The sequence below is a fragment of the Bactrocera tryoni genome, unplaced genomic scaffold, assembly GCF_016617805.1.
Source record: "Bactrocera tryoni isolate S06 unplaced genomic scaffold, CSIRO_BtryS06_freeze2 scaffold_25, whole genome shotgun sequence".
In the NCBI taxonomy this organism is placed as follows: Eukaryota; Metazoa; Arthropoda; class Insecta; order Diptera; family Tephritidae; genus Bactrocera; species Bactrocera tryoni.
Window position 1 is genome coordinate 11,320,478 of NW_024395977.1, and position 17,695 is coordinate 11,338,172.

At 33.9% G+C, this 17,695-nt stretch overlaps 2 protein-coding genes across 2 annotated transcripts; both read right to left on the reverse strand.

Moving 5' to 3' along the window:
- Positions 1-410: 410 nt before the first annotated feature.
- Positions 411-1,276, reverse strand: LOC120780718. Its single transcript, XM_040112979.1, has 3 exons — positions 1,136-1,276; positions 881-1,082; positions 411-811 (listed from the first exon to the last, which is right to left on the reverse strand). Exons 1-3 carry the CDS (start codon positions 1,274-1,276, stop codon positions 411-413), a joined length of 744 nt encoding a protein of 247 aa, XP_039968913.1.
- A 6,256-nt stretch (positions 1,277-7,532) lies between these two features.
- LOC120780719 lies at positions 7,533-10,965 on the reverse strand. Its single transcript, XM_040112980.1, has 3 exons — positions 10,940-10,965; positions 8,051-8,601; positions 7,533-7,987 (listed from the first exon to the last, which is right to left on the reverse strand). Exons 1-3 carry the CDS (start codon positions 10,963-10,965, stop codon positions 7,788-7,790), a joined length of 777 nt encoding a protein of 258 aa, XP_039968914.1. The 3' UTR covers positions 7,533-7,787.
- Between the last annotated feature and the right edge of the window lie 6,730 nt (positions 10,966-17,695).

Genomic DNA, 17,695 nt, shown 5'->3' on the forward strand with positions numbered 1-17,695 from the left:
ATGCCTCGAGCTCGCAATAATACCAACAACGGCAACGATGTATAAAAATTATCAAAATACAGAATGTGATTCCTGAAGTTTAATAGTTTGCGATAAACGAACAACAACGTTCGACGTGGCTCCAAGATCTGGTTGTTGTCTGGTAAGATCACATTGTCGCCAGCACCATTATAAACCTCGAAGCGATAAGCGAATCGCGCTTGTATCGCATAGCACGAAAAAAATTTGATGCCCCACTTGTGTGGTTTTGTTTGGCATATATTTTTGGTGCCACACATTTGTTCATCGACGCACAATCGGGCTGTTTTGGGTACGGAATCCGAACCGTGTATTTAAAAAATCGAACAACGTTCTAATGCGGAACAACGCATCATAACCAGGCTCTCCTTTTTTGGCCCTAGTGTTTTTCATCACGAAAAAGACAAATATTGTTTTATCGCCATAAACCTTGCTTTAGGCATCGTTTTTGCTATTGGTTGAAACGCATTTGGGTCCCAATAGCTTTCCAAATTGGGATATCGGTAAATGCTCATGTAAACATGAATGCCAATGTATTTGTAAATTTCTTCGCCGGATGTTATGAACTTGGAGTTGATATCGACATTGCGAGCTGTCCAGCTCGATTCTAAAGCAATCTTGTCAACCATTTTCTTAGTGAAGAAATAGCGAAATATCTCCATCGGAGTTCCAAGCTCTTTGATTGAAGATGGTAGGCTTGAGTCACCACGGAAGGCCACCTCATTTACATGCAAACACATCGATCTTTTTCGCCATATAACTTTGGAAAACTCAGCCGAATCTTTGGTTATTGCTTCAATACGTATAGTAAATGGAATTTTAGATTCACAAATAAAATGAACACAGCATCTAGACATATTACCTGTTCCGCTGAAACCTCCAGAGGAAGGCACAATGGACGGACCACTACAATCAAATTCAGGCAAAAGGGAACGGGCACGTTTTGGTGGCTTCAAACGTGGTGTTGAAGTTGATGGCCCTTCTTCTCCTGAAGCTTTTTCAACTTCTTCATTTGGCGAAGTTGAGGGAAGATCTTCCTTGATTGCACTCAAGCTCAACGAAAACTTGTCCGCTTTATTCAAAAAGCAGATTCGTCTTCATCGATTTGGTGAACTACCTCCGATATGTACCGTTCATCTTCGGGGCTTATTTCATTAGGTTCGAAATCCGGGTCATTCATATCGTCATCGCTATTAAAATCAGCTTCTTCGTCTGTTTCAACCGATTCCATAAATTCACAAATTTGCTCATCGGTCATTTCGCTCAGTTTGACCTTTTTACGGTTTCGAAAATCCATTTTCAGCTATAAAACAAGGGCAGGCACCGCAAAAAAAACATAATAAAAACAATAAAAAGAAAACACAAATTTTCATGTAAACTGTCATAAGTGCCCTGAGGCACTCTTCCATTTTGTTTTCTCACCCGACACTTTATTTCATTTTTCACTTTCACTAGTATGTAAAAGGTAAAAAGAACTACTTACATTGCAACAATAAAATTTTGAATAGAATCGATAACAATATATGAATGTATATATATTTTTGTTTTGAAATTTTTGTGAAGTTAATTTTAGCTTTGCACACTAGTAAAACTCATACGAAACGTAACGGTAAATTTAAACGCAGCGTGACAACCTGTCAAAAATAAACTACACTCACAATTGAAGTGTTTCCAACAAGCTTGTTTTTAAGCTATATGCAATTTTTTATTTATTTATTATTTATTTTGAATTTCGTGATGCATGCCTGAGGGCGCTCTTAACCGACAGAGGGTTAAAGCTCTTATCTTCATACATGTTATTTTGCTAGAAATGTGCTTTCTCCACGTGAGCCCTCTATCTAGGTGAATACCAAGATATGTTACTTCATTCGCTTGGGGTACTAAAATATAGTTTATTTTTACTGCCGGGCACATCTTTGGTCTTATCGAAAATGTAATATGCTTACACTTCTGTTCATTCACATTTATACGCCAGTTCGCTTGCCACTCTTCGACACAACTTAAATGCTTCGCTAATATTCGTGATGCTAAAATGTGGTATTTGTTACGGCTGACTATAGCTGTGTCATCCGCAAAAGTTGAAGTTAATACATTATTAGCTGTTGGAAGATCTGCTGTGTATATGATGTATAGTGTTGGGCCTAACACACTGCCCTGAGGTACACCAACCCTTATCTGTCGTTCATCAGATATGAAATCTCCCACTTTTACCATAAATTTTCTATTTTTTAAATAAGACTCCAATGTTTTATACAATTCCAAAGGTAATTTTTTTTTAATTTAGTATAAAAGACCTTCGTGCCACACCTTATGAAACGCCTGAGCTAGATCTAGAAATATTGCTGAACAGTACTCCCGGTGCTCAAATGCTTTCCTTATCTCGTTATTAATTCTATTTACTTGCTCTATTGTGCCATGTTTCGCACGAAAACCGAATTGGTGCATTGGTATTGTATAATTTCCATGGAGGAAAGGGCACATCTTTGATAGTAATACTTTTTCAAATACTTTTGAAAGACAGGGTAGAAGACTGATTGATCTGTATGAAGACGGCTGTGTTAAGTCTTTCCCAGGTTTATCTATCAATATAATCTGCGACTTTTTCCATGAAATTGGATAGTATCCGAAACTAAGAATTGCATTGAAGATCAAAGAGAGCACTTGTACAGCAATAATTGGTAACTCAATAAGCATTTTTGGGAAAATTTTATCATGTCCCGGCGACTTTTTTGGATTAAGTTCTTTCATGATACCAATGATTTCAGAAGGTGTAGTCATAAGAGACTCGAGCGACTCTTTAGCTGTGGGTAAGATTGACAGCTTAAAGTTGTTCTTTGGCAAATTGGGTTGAAATACCTTTTCTAGGTGATTTGCAAAGCAATTAGCCTTTTCCTCGTCACTTCGAGCCCAATTTCCACCCAAGTCTCGTATAGGCATGTTGGAGTCAGTTGGTGGCTTCATGGACTTTTGGGCTTTCCAAAGGGAATTTTGCTTGTTTGAGTTTTGACAGAGCTTCTTTATATACATTTCGGTATTGAATTTTTCCTCACGTTTAAGCGCTTTTTTTTAATTTACGTACAGCAGATTTTAATTGAAGCTGAGTGGAAGGGGAACGATTTATCTGCCATTCACGTCTTGCACGCCTTTTTTCATTTACAAGCATTTCTATTTCTCTATTAGAGATTTTTCTGAAACCAAGCGGCTTATAGCTTTTGTTTGGTGTTGCTAAGACAGCTGCGCTGGTTATTATATCATTGACTTCTCTTATACTTTCATCAATATCTCTTCCTGCATTTATTTTGTACTCAATATTAATGTGGCTGCTGACGTATTTTTTATATTTTAGCCAATTCGTTTTATAAGAAGACCCACTTTTGGATTAACGAATATGGGTTGTTCACATAACTTTATTAGTATCTACAGGAGAGTGATCAGAAGATAGATCAGTACATGTATCAACTGTTATGTGTGATTTATCAATATTTTTGATTACAGCAAAATCAATTAAACCTGGTATTTTCTTACGATCACTAGGCCAATATGTCGGCTTACCAGGAGATATTATTTCAAGGTTATTGTGCCTATTTATAACAGTTTGATACAGCTGTCGTCCTTTCGGATTAATAAGACGTACGTGTGTTTTGCGTTGTAATCTCCACCTGCTAGAAATCTTTAACCTAGTGTTCCAAAAAAGTCTTTAAATTCGATTTCTGTAATTTTAAAACGAGGTGGACAGTATATAGCCGTAAGGTTTAAGTCACAACCCCGATTTTTTTAGTGATATTGTTGTAGCTTGTAACTGTGGTGTAGCATGAAATTCTAGAGCATAGTGGTTTAAACGATTTCTAATCAACACTGCCGTGCCACCATGCGCTTTACCATCTGGATGATTTGCAACATATGTATAGTCTAAATCCCTGTATATTGAAATTATTTTTATTTGTTAGATGAGTTTCTGAAATAAGCATTACATCTATATTCTTTTCAGACAGAAATCTGATAATCTCTAATTTATGTTGGTTAACACCGTTAGCATTCCATATACAGATATTTAGTAAGCTCATTTTTTACTTAATAAATTTTGCAGCATTTGATTTTGTGATTTTATTAAATCTTGGATCATGTTTTGCATAATAGACATAAATTGTGTCATGCACTGTGTAAGATTTATAACCATATTTTCAGTACCTCCATTTGGAGGATTTTACGGCAGTTGCATTTGCACAGTGTTGCCTTTCACCACATTTGCATAGCTTCCTTGCATATTATTATTGTTAGAAGTAATAGGATTTGAACTTTTTTCTGAGGTTGCGATAATTACATTACGGGGTGTTTGTAACATTTGGGTACGACGTGCTTGAATGCCCTGTGACAACTTCGATTACAAATCTTTATATACAGGGCAACCTCTGTAGTTAGCAGTGTGATTTCCTCCGCAATTGCTGCATTTTTTTATTTAATTCTTCTTTCTTAAGGGTGCACATATACCTCACAAACACTGCGTAGAGTGCAGTACGATTTAGTATGCCCATTTTCTTGGCAGTTAGTACATTGTACCGGACCGTTTCTTTTATGTGGTTCTTCCACAGTTACTCTACGATGCAGCAAATATTTCAAATTATATATTGGATGGGTCTCATTTTTTTAAGTTGATTCGAATTCGGCAACAATTCAATTTTAAACATTGGCTGTGGTACTTTGTTTCTATTAAATATATTTACAACTGTTTTATTTCCAAAACAACATTCTTCCAGTGCTTCTATGACTTCACTAGAGTCTACGGCGGACTCTATACCCTTGATTACAACAACTAGGTCCTTAGAGCTCTTCAGTTGATACGAATAATAACTCTTGTTTTTAATTGACAAAAATTTAACTATGTCCATAAAACTTTTTTCAGTGTAGGACTGAATTTTTGTGTCATCTTTATTGCCTTTTTTCAAAGGCACTATATGGAAATTGTTAGTACCTACAATTTTACTTAATCCAGCAACGAGAGCATTACTGCTACGCTCTCGCAAATACATTGGAGGGGGTTTGGCATTAACGACTGTGGTGGTAACCTTCGTCTGAACTCTTGCTTAGTAAGGCAAATCTGTTGCCATTTAAAACTCCCGTTTTATTCATATTTGGTGTGCCGACTTGAATTTTTTTAGGATTGACCGCTGCCTTTGAAGGACTTAATTTCCTTTTTATATTAACGTAGCGATCTGTATGATAGACTGGCCTTTTTTTAATAGTACATTCTCACCTTGCGTTATGTTATTCTTCGTTGCTTGCGTGCTTGCTGGTACCTGCTTATTTGTTGTTGTCACGTTTGTTGCTGGTCGTTGTTAACTGCCGTTCTCTGCTGCTATAGTTTTTTGTAATCTCTGCTTATGGTGCTGCTCAGTTGGTCGCTGCGATGACTCATCCTTCTCACCGTAGCCTTGTTTGTTGTTATGAGCTGTATTCGCAGGCTCGATAAAGCTGAAGTAGGCATTCAGAGAATGCAAAATACCTCACATAAAAACAAACTGCAAAAAACATGTTCTCATTAAGTGCTAGGACAAGTTGTAACCAATACTAGTGGGCCACAACAAAAACAAAAGGTCAACAGCTAACATTTAAACGTATGTTATAATTGTTACGATTTCATTTAATAAAATATATCCGTCTTTTTAATTTTAAAAAGTGAGTTAGACAAAATGGGCAGGAATGGGATTTAAAATCGTGACTTATGCAGGAGAAATTTTCGTTTAGTTGTACACAATTTTAACAAGAAAGGTCTAAACTGCCTATATAAGCGAGGAGAGTTACTAAAATTAACTTCAGGCAAATGAAAAGAACAGCAAATTGTTCCATTCAGGATTTTTGCTAAGAATACTACCCAAGCATTTCTCTACAACTACTAAGTGTAAACGAGCAGTACTAGAATTAAGACTCGGAAATGAAAACGAAAATTAAAAACTGTCTTAGAACGGACTCTAACTAGTCAGAATAGATTTTTTAACTAAAACTCCATACCACACAGCCATATTCCAATCAAGCTTAACCAAAGTTGTAAAAACAGTTTAAGTACTATACGGATCTCTCAATCCTTTAGGCCAGGATTTAATAAAGATAAAAGCACCTTTTTTGTTCAAAACTATAGCAATTAATATGAGTACTAAAATTATGCTCAGGGTCTATAGTAACTTCCATATCAACAAATTTTAAAACTTGCTTTAGTCTATAGTTTTTATTGCATAAGCGAGGAGTGTACATTAGAGCGGGTTGATTTTTTGTTCTCTAAAATCGTGTATGTGTAAAATGTTTTACGGATTTTTCTGAACAAATTTGCCAAGAGAATATAGTTTCAAGCCAGCGATTTATTTTTGGTGAAATTAAATTTTTCGAGATTAAAAAATTTGTTCGACTGATTTTAGGTTATGGAATAAAATTTAATACGTAGGTTCATTTTATTGATCATTTGTTGAAATTGGCCAGATCGTACAACTATATCCCAGTTGAACGCGATAAACAAAAGCGTAGTCCGGTTGACGCAACCTCGTCAGAAAGGCGATTTAGCAAAATTCTGCAGCCTTGAAATCTAGAAGCCGATTTCAGAGGAAAATATGCTGCTGGATGAGGCACCCACTCATTCCGGCACCGACAACTGCTATTGCTACTATCTGCGCGGTTGCCATTGCTACTGATAAGTCTGATATCGAAGGGCTGAAGGGGCAATATAGTAACAAAGATGAGGACAGCGGCGTTGAGAACCTGTCCTTCATTGAATACATCCTGTGAACACCAATGTTCTTATAGAAGTTGCCCAGGTTGCTACACCACGCAACGAAATTGATTTCTTTTGCATTTCAGAGTTTCTGGCGCAGAACCTGGTCGCGATGTAGGTGAAGGACAAGGAATTCACGCCTCAGCCTTTTTCCCACGAAAGACAGCTACACCAAAACCCGCCAATCGATTCCACAATTAATAGGGTACTGTAGGAAAAATAAGTACCCTCTTATACTATGGTGCGATGCCAACGCGTACCATATGGAATGGGATCTTTTCGTATTAGGGTGAGTCTCTTCTTGAGTTTATTATTAGTAACAATTTTAGTATTAATTATGTGGGGGGCGATCACAAAACTCTAGGCAGAGGTAAGACTGTCACAGCATAAGCCATAAAAGATCTAATGGTAGTGAAGATCTGATTTAGTAATTTTCAACATAACCGTTATATGAGATGTGTGTGAAATTTATATTAAAAATATTACTTTTTAAAAAATTTTCATTTACATCTGAGTTCGCTTGTATCAAATTCTGGTTTAATATCTTAATTTTGAGCTTAGTTATAGCACTTTATAAGTTTTCGCCTAATGTATATTGTGGGCGTGACAATATCTTAAATATGCCTATCAGCAATACGAACCTCGCTTGGATGCAAGGAAAATGTGTATGATGTTCCATCGAGATATCTCAAGATTTGCTGAATCATTTTATTTTTGAAATGACCTTCTACTCTTCAAGGACAAGTAATTTCAGCTGTCATATCATACTACATGAATGGAAATGTTTCCATATGTATGTACATTATTTTTATTAAATGTGGATACCATACCAATATTAAGTTCAGATATTTTAAAGCATCCTTTGTGCGACAAAGTACAATATAAATAATTTTTGTAGCAATGATTTGAATGCGTAATACTTGTAGTTTTTGGGTCAATATATGGTGTGCAAATAAAAAAACAAATATACAGTTATATTAATATAATTATGGATAAACAATTTTAATTAAATTCAAGTCAAGTTGCCAAAAATATTTAATTTTTCTTGAAGTACTTCTTCATTGTGTTCAATGTTCATAAGATATGACGCTAAAAATGATTTAATTTCTGCTGAATGATGAACATAAAACTGGGCAAAAGCTTTACTTAATGTTGTGCCCATTAGACATTTTATTTCTTCAACAAGACCATCAACTATGTGGAGGGTTTTACCTTCATTATAAAATATACAGATACAAAAAATGTACTAAAAATAGAAAACTGCACCATGCATACCTTGTGGTAGCCAATTATAATCTTTGAAACAACAACAACTGCTTGCATTTTGTAAAATACATATTTGAAAAAATGATTCCAGCTCTGTTTCACATTTCTTTATCAAAGAAACTTCTTTGACAAAAAGTTTATGCATTTCGCAAATATCCCTTTCACAATTATTTATGACAGTTGTATCATCCGATTGTATGGCATATCGTTTTAAGTAATCGATGCTTTTTTCATGAAACTGCCTGAATTTGCATTTTTCGGCATTTAAATCTGCAATGCATTGTCGTGCATTACTAACAATTTCTTCACCGTGTTTCTTAAGTGCTTCGATTTTCTTTGAAAAACATTCGTTTACATCGTGCATCGTGGTAATTTTCCGAGTTAAAAGTATAATTTTCTCAGATCCTTCACATTTCTTTTTGTTTTCTCCCGGAAACCCAAAATTTATTTTATCCACACACTCTTTAAATTCATCTTGAAGATTATGTAATTCCGTTTTTATGCGTCTCAAATCATTGTCGTGGCAGATAAGTATACTCAAAATTTTATGGATGCAATTTCTATGAGGATTTAGATAAATTGGTCCCTAAATGCTGTAAGCATTTTTGATTTTATTTTATAAAAGTATTGATATTAACGTATTGTATTGAAATAAGAATGTATATATACATATGTCTCTATGTACGTGAAAAGAAAACAAAGAACCTATTTGTTATTATTACTACTGAGGATTAGGTAAATTTTCCCTAAATTCTGTAAGCATTTTTAATTTATTTCTGATGAACAGTAGATAACATGCAGACCAAAAATAAAATTTTTAAAAAGTAATTCCATACATAATATAAAATCAGCCGTCTTCTTTTGTATTGTTTTTATTTTTATGATATATGCATAATATATGCTATAATAATATATGTAATACATCCATACATACTGGTGGTTTTTAGATCTCCCATTCAGACCGTGTATGATCTGAATGTTTAAAATGTACAAGTAAACATCGCTAACGGAGATCTCTATGCGTGCATGAATATTAATTTTGTCTCACAGATCGATGCAATAAAAAACTTTATCATCAATCAGGTAATTGCAAAATATAAATATGTTTTGAATATTTGAATACGTTCAAGGGAAAGCTGCCTTAAAATGAAATAATTTTCTTCGGTGTTAGGATTGGTAGACTACTATAAATTATTTTTTTAATCGATTAGTCAATTGATTATACATTTAATTCTAGTTGATTTAATTGCAATTTTAAAGGAACTTGTTTTAATCACCAAACATCATTAATTTCAAACTGATAAACTTTTATAATCTTTCTATTCCCACATGCAATAAATTCAGTCCGTGCAGCGTTACTTTAACAACTGTAGCTACAACAAAATTAAATATATGTACTCAGGAAAAATAATGCTTTAAAATAGTTAAATCCTTCTCAGCAAGAAAAAAATGTATAATAAAGTAAAAATTTTATTTTAACAGTCGTAATTGTTATTATACTATAATTATATAAGTGATTTCTCGTACACATTAAGAACCCTTAGCATGGATACTCTGTTTACTGAGTCCTATATAAACACTCCTCTATTAAAAGACTTTTATATGAGCAATAATTTGGCCAGGTAAAAGAACTGGTAGAGATTTACACTATTTGCGGGCATTTCATACAAAAACGGAAATGAAACAAGTAAGGAGGGCTAAGTTCGAGTGCAACCGAACATTTTATACTCTTGATTTAAGGGTAAAACTAATCATATAGAGTAAAGTCAGCCGGATGTTCGAAAATCCTGATAATACTTGTAGTAGCCCCCATAGCTAGGCCAAGTTTTCGCCAAATTTATCTATTTTAGGCACAAAGATACACTGTTATGAATAAATCAGGTTCTCTTATTTTGATTGGGATAAATCACATAATGGCCGATATACAAGTTAGTATACGGTACAACGTCACCCCGCAGTTCGAAAATCTTTATCAGGGGTGTTGTGGAATCTGATAGTTGTCGGAATCCGAATTGAAACCGATCAAAAAAGCAGTAGGTGTCATGAATTCAGACATTATTGGTCTGATATTCGAAACAGAATTTTTATCGGTTTTGGGTGTCACGGAAACCAATTTTATCGGTTTTGCTGTCAGAAACAAAGCAAGAAGATATTCGCACACATATTTGAAATGTAAGTTTCTTAACTTCATGTTATTTTATTGTTACGAATTAATTTATCTTTATTTCTATAGGAGAAATCATAAGAATAAAACACGAAATGTCTTAATTATTGAGTTTTGAAAAAAAAAAATGCGGATATTTAAAGAGGAGCCTGCTTTAGGGGCTAAAAAATCGATTTTTTTTGGAGGGAAAGAAATAATTGATTAAAGCGAAATTTCTAGGGTTTATAGTTATATATTTAACAGGTTCCCTGTCCAATGTATCACATGTGATACAAAATTATTTTCTTGTACCATGTGTACAGCGTCCATGTATCATATGTATATGAACAAATTTTTTGGTTGATTTGAAATAAGTTTAATAAAAGACGCAGATGAAGAAATTGAAATTTTATTGCGTGGACTTACTGAGCATAATGTGTTGTTTGTAAAAAAAGAAAAAAAACAGGGCGATTTTTTTTTTAGATTTTTATTAATTTTTATTTTTTTTTATGAATTCATGTTTATGCCTATTATGATAGTAAAAATAGTGGAAATAAAGGACGCAAATAAATTAAAAAATTGCAATTGAAGCAAAAAAATTAACAAAGTCATTTACTGGTTTTTCTCTCATGTTTAGAGTGATACTCATTGTAGCATGGTAAACAGTAACCTCTTCCGCATTCGAGGCACTCTGTATTTATCTGTCTAGCCTTTGTAGGATTTCCTTCCTCTTTGCTTTTGGCATAGCAACTCACACAGCGACGTCGGATAAGCTTAGCATTTCTGCGAGGTATTTCAGTGAGGCTATGTTTAGTAGATGGTGGGAAGTTTAATGGCTTCGATTTTTGTTTTTTGCCTGCTACTTCTCCAAGCCAGTGACGAATCATAACCTCTTGTATTTCCAGAATAGTAACGTTTGAACCAGTTACCCCATTGAAAATAACTCTGGAGTTAACGAGTGATGCTTGAAGAAGCAAATCTATTGCAATTTTCTTATACCATGTTAGACTTTTCGCAAGTGGTGAGTAATAGCTACTCATCTGATCTGCGACGTCAATCCTATTTTTAGTGTTATTATAATCAATAACCACATTGGGTTTTAACGAATTTCCTCTCCATGAAGAAGTATTTAGTCATTCCATCGTCATGGCACGTTGATATCATCAATACACCGCGCTTATCATGCCACTTCAAAACAGTTGCAAAGCTATCCATCTGCCTTGCCACAACATCTCCACGTTAAAGCCTTTGCTTGGTGACTGCTTCAGGAAGACCCCTTTTATTTTTGCGCAAAGTCCCACATAGATCCGTTTTTCTATCTTTGAGATATTTTGCAAGACCTATTCTGGTATAGTAGTTATCTGCCACAATCAGTCTGCCCTCATTTAAAAGTGGGTAGCATAGCTGCACCACAACAGTTCCAGGTTTATCAAGCCCCTCTATAGCAGTTCCAGATACCGCGTGTAAGACCATGTGTATGAATTAGTGGAACACATTTTATAAATTTTTATTCCATATTTATGGGATTTTGAGAGATTACAGTAGACGCTCAGAAATTAGAACTCTCAGAAATTAGAACATCCAGAAATTAGAACCAGAGTTTTTAATGCATTGGACGCCCTGAAATTAGAACTTGAAGTTCTAATTTCTGAGCATTTTTTTTTTTATTTTAAACACAACCATTTTTTGTTTGCATTGACCGCTCTGAAATTAGAACTTGAGGTTCTAATTTCTGAGAGCTTTTTTTTCATTTTTAACACAAGGGAATTCCCATTCTTGATTTTTATTTTACTGAACAAATGTAAAATAGAAAGGGGAATCCCCAAGTTATATTTTAGTTTTTGTTTTGCCTTATTTTCCTAATTTCTGAGAATTTTTTTTCATTTTTAACACAGGGGAATTCCCATTCTTGGTGAAAGGAAGTGTACATTGACAGCAACAATATTAAAGGAAAAAGCTAAACAAATTTTTGGTGAAGAATAAAAATGCATTCCGAGCAAGCGATGGATGGTTTACTAAATTTAAAAAGCGACACGGCATTCGTTTTTTAAAAATTGGTGGCGAGATTCTTCATTTCATTTATTCACAGATTCCATGCAAAAGTCACTGAGATGGGGTTAATGGAGTCGCAATTATATAATGTGGATTATTTTATCGTTGCCTACCAAATAAAACATATGTCTCTGCTTGCGAAAAAAGTGCGCCGGGATACAAAATTCAAAAAGCACGAATTTCAATTTTACTTGGTTCAAATGCTGATGGCTCTCACAAATTAGTGTCCTTAGTTATTGGAAAAGCCAAAAATCCCAGAAGCTTCAAAGGTTTTAATAATCCACTTCATTACAACTTTTCCAAAAATGCTTGGATGACGTCTCGGATCTTTCACGATTGGTTTCACAAGATATTTATTAATGAAGTAAGAGGAAATAATTTTGCTTTTAATTTCATTAATTTTAAAATATTTTTTTGTTTACAGGTCATCCAGTTTTCTCAAAAAAATAACTTGCCTCCGAAGGCTCTTTTGCTTATCGATAACTGCTCCGCGCATGCACCGATTGAGCATCTTCAAAGCAAAGATGGCAACATAGTTGCATATTTCTTGCCGCCAAATGTGACAGCAGCTGTGCAACCAATGGATCAAAATCCCATACAAAGTTAACAAAACTTGTTTACAGAAGTAAGTTACTTGCTGAAATAATATCTGAAGGTGGTGCACTGAATAGTCTGTTGAAATCCCATTCCATCCGAAAGGCAATAATATTTCTGAAACAAGCTTGGGATGAGATAACTCCAAAAGTGATGAGGAATTCTTGGTCAAAGTTGCTAAATTGGGACTCTGACCAATACGACAGCGATGATGATGTGCCACTAGCAGAGTTGCTTAACAAAAATGAGAACTGCAATGAATCTATCCAAGTAAATCAAACTCTTTTAGCAGAAATTGATCCAAACAGTTTCATGTGTATTGCTGACATCGAGAAATGGAATGAAGATGAGTTTGAAGACCGAACTGGTGATGACCTAAGTAGCGATGATGAGTTTTCTGATAGCAGTGAAGATGATGTTGTTGATGACACACCAGTTATTTCAAATGCTATAGCTATTGAAAGCGTTAATTAATGTAACAAATTGGTGCAACAAGAGTGAATTGTCTTCCAGTAAGCACATGACCAATCTATTGGCCCTCCGTAACGATATTGTCATATCGGATTTAAAGAAACCAAAAAAACTAACAAATATTACTGATTATATGTCAAGCAAAAATTAATTTTGAACTGGCCCTTATATAGTTTTTAACTAATTTCTGAAATTTTTAGTTGTTTTTTTTTTTAATAATTTTATTTTAATAATTGTTATGTTTTTAAATAAAATAAGAAAATAAATAAAAAATGTTTTTATATAGTTTTTGGAACTGGCTTAACTCTTAGTTTTATTATTTACGTGAAAAAAAAGCCGTTCAGAAATTAGAACATATCGGAAATTAGAACTACCCCATAAACAAAGTGGTTCCAATTTCCGAGCGTCTACTGTATATGTTTTTATGGCCAAACGAAATTGATGGTTGATTTGCGATTCATCTACTACTATTGTATCCAGCATTTGAAAAACTACGCTACTCTCGTAGCATTTCATTTTACTCTTGCTACCGCTCTCACTTTGTCGGGAGCCACAGCGTAGCCTTAGTATAACAATGTAAAGTATGTGCTCTACTCTGCTCCGAGTTTTGTTAGGTAAAAAACTATAGCTGGAGCGGGAGCAAAAAATTAAATTCTGCGCTATGCTCTGGCGTAGCGGTAGCAAAAAATTGGGAGCGGTAGCACAGCAGAGCAAATGAAAATTTTCATGTGCTACAGCTCCCGAATGTGTTTGTTGTTTTTTTTTCTTTTTTGCTATTTTCTGGCATTTACAAGTATGGTACAAGTTGGTATATAAAAGAAAGTCGTTTATAACTCAAGAACGGCTGAACCGATTTGGCTTAAAATTGGTGGGGAGGTAGTTTAGAAAGCAGGGTATGAATATAGGATATTATTTTATTCTCTTTATACTACAAATTACAGCTCATAAATGAAAAAATATATTTCAAATGGGTAAGCATTTGTTCAAATTTATGTAAGAATCATTTGAAAATTTTAGTAATCTCAAAAATAGAAAGAAATAAGTAAAAATTCTTTCATTTCCAAACATGCTTAGTATATGGGTTATTGATTTTTTCTTAACCAGGTAGTTTTTTTTTTAAGACGAGCCCGTCCGATATATTTAATATCACAACAAAAAATGGCATTGGAATTTTCATCGTCAAGGCACTGTGGATACTTTGCTAGATTATTGGTCAAGGACGCAAATGCATTCATAACAAACCAAACGCGATATCTAATATAAAGATATAACGGAATAATTGAGTGTTGATAAAAAGGTTTATTATAATTTTAGATATACAGAAATCTTTTCGATTCTTTGTAATATACATTGAAGTATGTATATGCGTACAATTTCAAACTGATTCTTCCTAAAAAATTATAAAATTACTAAATATTGGGAATGGTAGAATAGAACTGCAAATACGCAGTGCAATGGATTAAAACACGAAATTCGCATTTTTGTGTATAACTGACAGGAGCGATGCCAAAAATACCTCTGATCTGTAGGAGTTTAGAGATAAAAAACCAATATTGTAGTGTATTTTCTATGGAAAATTTTTACATGCCTCGGTCCAGTTCTTAATGTAAATATGTAGGGCTAAAATTTTCAGGGAATTTTTTTTGGGGTATTTCCAAGGAAATTTCGTGACGGGACCGAACAAAATTAATAATTCAAAAAAATAAAAACAACCTAATGTATATAAAAAGGGGGAAAGTATATGTAGTTAAAATTAATTTCGAAAATTCATAGTAATTGAGTATTGTAATACATTTGGAATAGATGATGTTCTTGGTAATATAAAAATGGTAAATATTTTACATAATAAAAAAAATTTTATAATTTATTCAATTATTATCTAATTCACTTTATTAATATATTTTTAAAATATTTGATTTTAGATTTATAAAGGTAATTTTGACGCAACAAGTGCCAAAATGATTTGCATAACATTGTTTTGTTTGAATTATTCAATTAATTCAAATATTATGCCAGAAAAGCGAAAAGAAAAAAACAACAAACACATGCGGGAGCTGTAGCACATGAAAATTTTCATTAGTCTGCTGTGCTACCGCCCCAATTTTTTGCTACCGCTACGCCTGAGCATAGGCGCAGAATTTAATTTTGCTCCCGCTCCAGCTATAGTTTTTTACCTAACAAAACTCGGAGCAGAGTAGAGCACATACTTTTACATTGTTATGCTAAAGCTACGCGGTGGCTTCCGACAAAGTGAGAGCGGAAGCGATAGCATAGCAATAATTTTGGAAATTTTGCTGCTATGGGAGTAGTAAATGAGAACCCTGCATCACCAGGCACATACAGCTCACGAAACTTTGTAACGATATGTGTTATAACAGGTTTAATTCGGTATGAAATATCATCGCTGTCGGGTTGAACATCCGCAAAATGCCAGCAACGCAGTATATTACTGAAGCGGTTATACGAAATACCGATCTTATGAATGAAAGGAGCAAAATATAGTGGGTCCTTTTTCCATTAATATTCTATAGTGGGTTTTTATCTATTCCCATGTACAGTATGATGGCAAAAGATTTTTTCATTTCTTCCTTGCTCACTTCATCCCAACGTAAAATTCTCGAAAATTCTTTAAATATTCAGCATATGCATTTGTTTTTTCTACCATTGTGTCAATAAGGTCATCACTTATGTAGTACTCAACTACCTTTGCAATAGTGACAGCGCTCTCTTCATTTGAAAAAGCCTGTATATTTTGTACTCCAGAATTGCCTGTAAATACTTCTCTACCAATTGGAAGAATATCCCATACCCATTTTTCATTTTCTGTATTTTGATTATCGCCATGGAATGTTTCTATATCTTGTTGACTATGTTCATTTTCAAGCGTTGCCATTTCAACGTCCTCTAGAGTTTGATCTTGGTCCTCCTCATCAGTTTCGCTATCGTCATCCTCTTCAGATTCATAAATGTCTTCACTTCCATTACTGAAAACACTATCATCTTCACTTCCTTGTAAGAATTGCAGTATCTCTTCATCTGTATACTTAGCACGAGAAGCCATCTTATTTCACACACTACTTATTCGACTAAATAAGTAAGAACGCACTTGTCAAGCTCCACACTTTAACTATTTATGACTTATTTCTTACAAAATTTAATATGGTTTGCCCAACTAAATAAATAAGAACGCACTTCGAGTACACACTCCAATTTATTTAAAAATCTAGACGGTACACGTGCAACACTTATTTTTGAAATTATATTGCTGTAGGCATTTTTAGAGGTTATCGATGTATTTTTGAACTATCCCACATATCTTGACAGCGATATAATTTCAAAAATAAGTGTTGCACGTGTACCAATAAAAATTAATTTTTGTATGGGGACAGGGAACCTGTTAAACATAATCCGAAAATTTTTTGGATACGAATTCTTTGATATTCTGCCTTAGGGAAGCAATTGTCCAATGCATCTCGCATGAGCATTTGTTGGACGGCGGGCAGTATGCAGGTCGCAATTTCTATCGGAAACAAAAAATTCAAGAAGATTCATATTTGTTAATAACTTTGTTCAAGTTAAACTAGGAAAATTTCAATAAATAAGTGTAAAAATATAAACATTTTTAAAATTTGAAGAAACAAGTGGTTTTTGACCAAAAAAATTTTACATATGTATGTTCAAACTTTACTTTTCTTAGCTTTTTTTTGTTTAAATAGAAGATAATTTAATGCCAAAGATAATAAACTTTGCCCCAATTCCATACGTTTAGTTTTTTCTATCCTGTCCGCCAATTAAGAAAAATCGTAAGATTGAAAACCGAGAAATCGCGCGTCAAAGTTTTCACTTTCTGCCCAAGCGCTCATACATATAGTATATCTGCTAGAAGCTCGGTCACTATTTCCCTTCTATCTTCGATAATATTTCGAATTCCCATCTATAACTTTCAGACAAATTCTTAGATAATTTTTAAAGAGATTTAAGCAAAAAAAAAAAAAATCGATTGTTTGAAGCTTTCGTATCAGAATTTATTGATCTTATAAAAAATGAATTGGCAATTTGGCAAACGAAAAGTGATAAATATAAAAATAAAATTGAGAAAAATAAAGGTTGGAATAACTTATTAACGAAATACCAAGAAATAGATAAAAATGCTGCATTAGAAATAAATTCCAAGAAACTTATAGTGCCCATACACGACACACAAGTGCGATCGATCGGTGTGAATTCGTTTCGCCCATATACGACACACAAATCCATTTTGCGTTCGTTCTTCACAGAGTTAACATGTGCGACAGGCAAGCGGAACATTTCTTGGAATTTATTTCTAATGTAGCATTTTTATCTATTTCATTGTATTTCGTTAATAAGTTTTTCCAACTTTTATTTTTCTTACA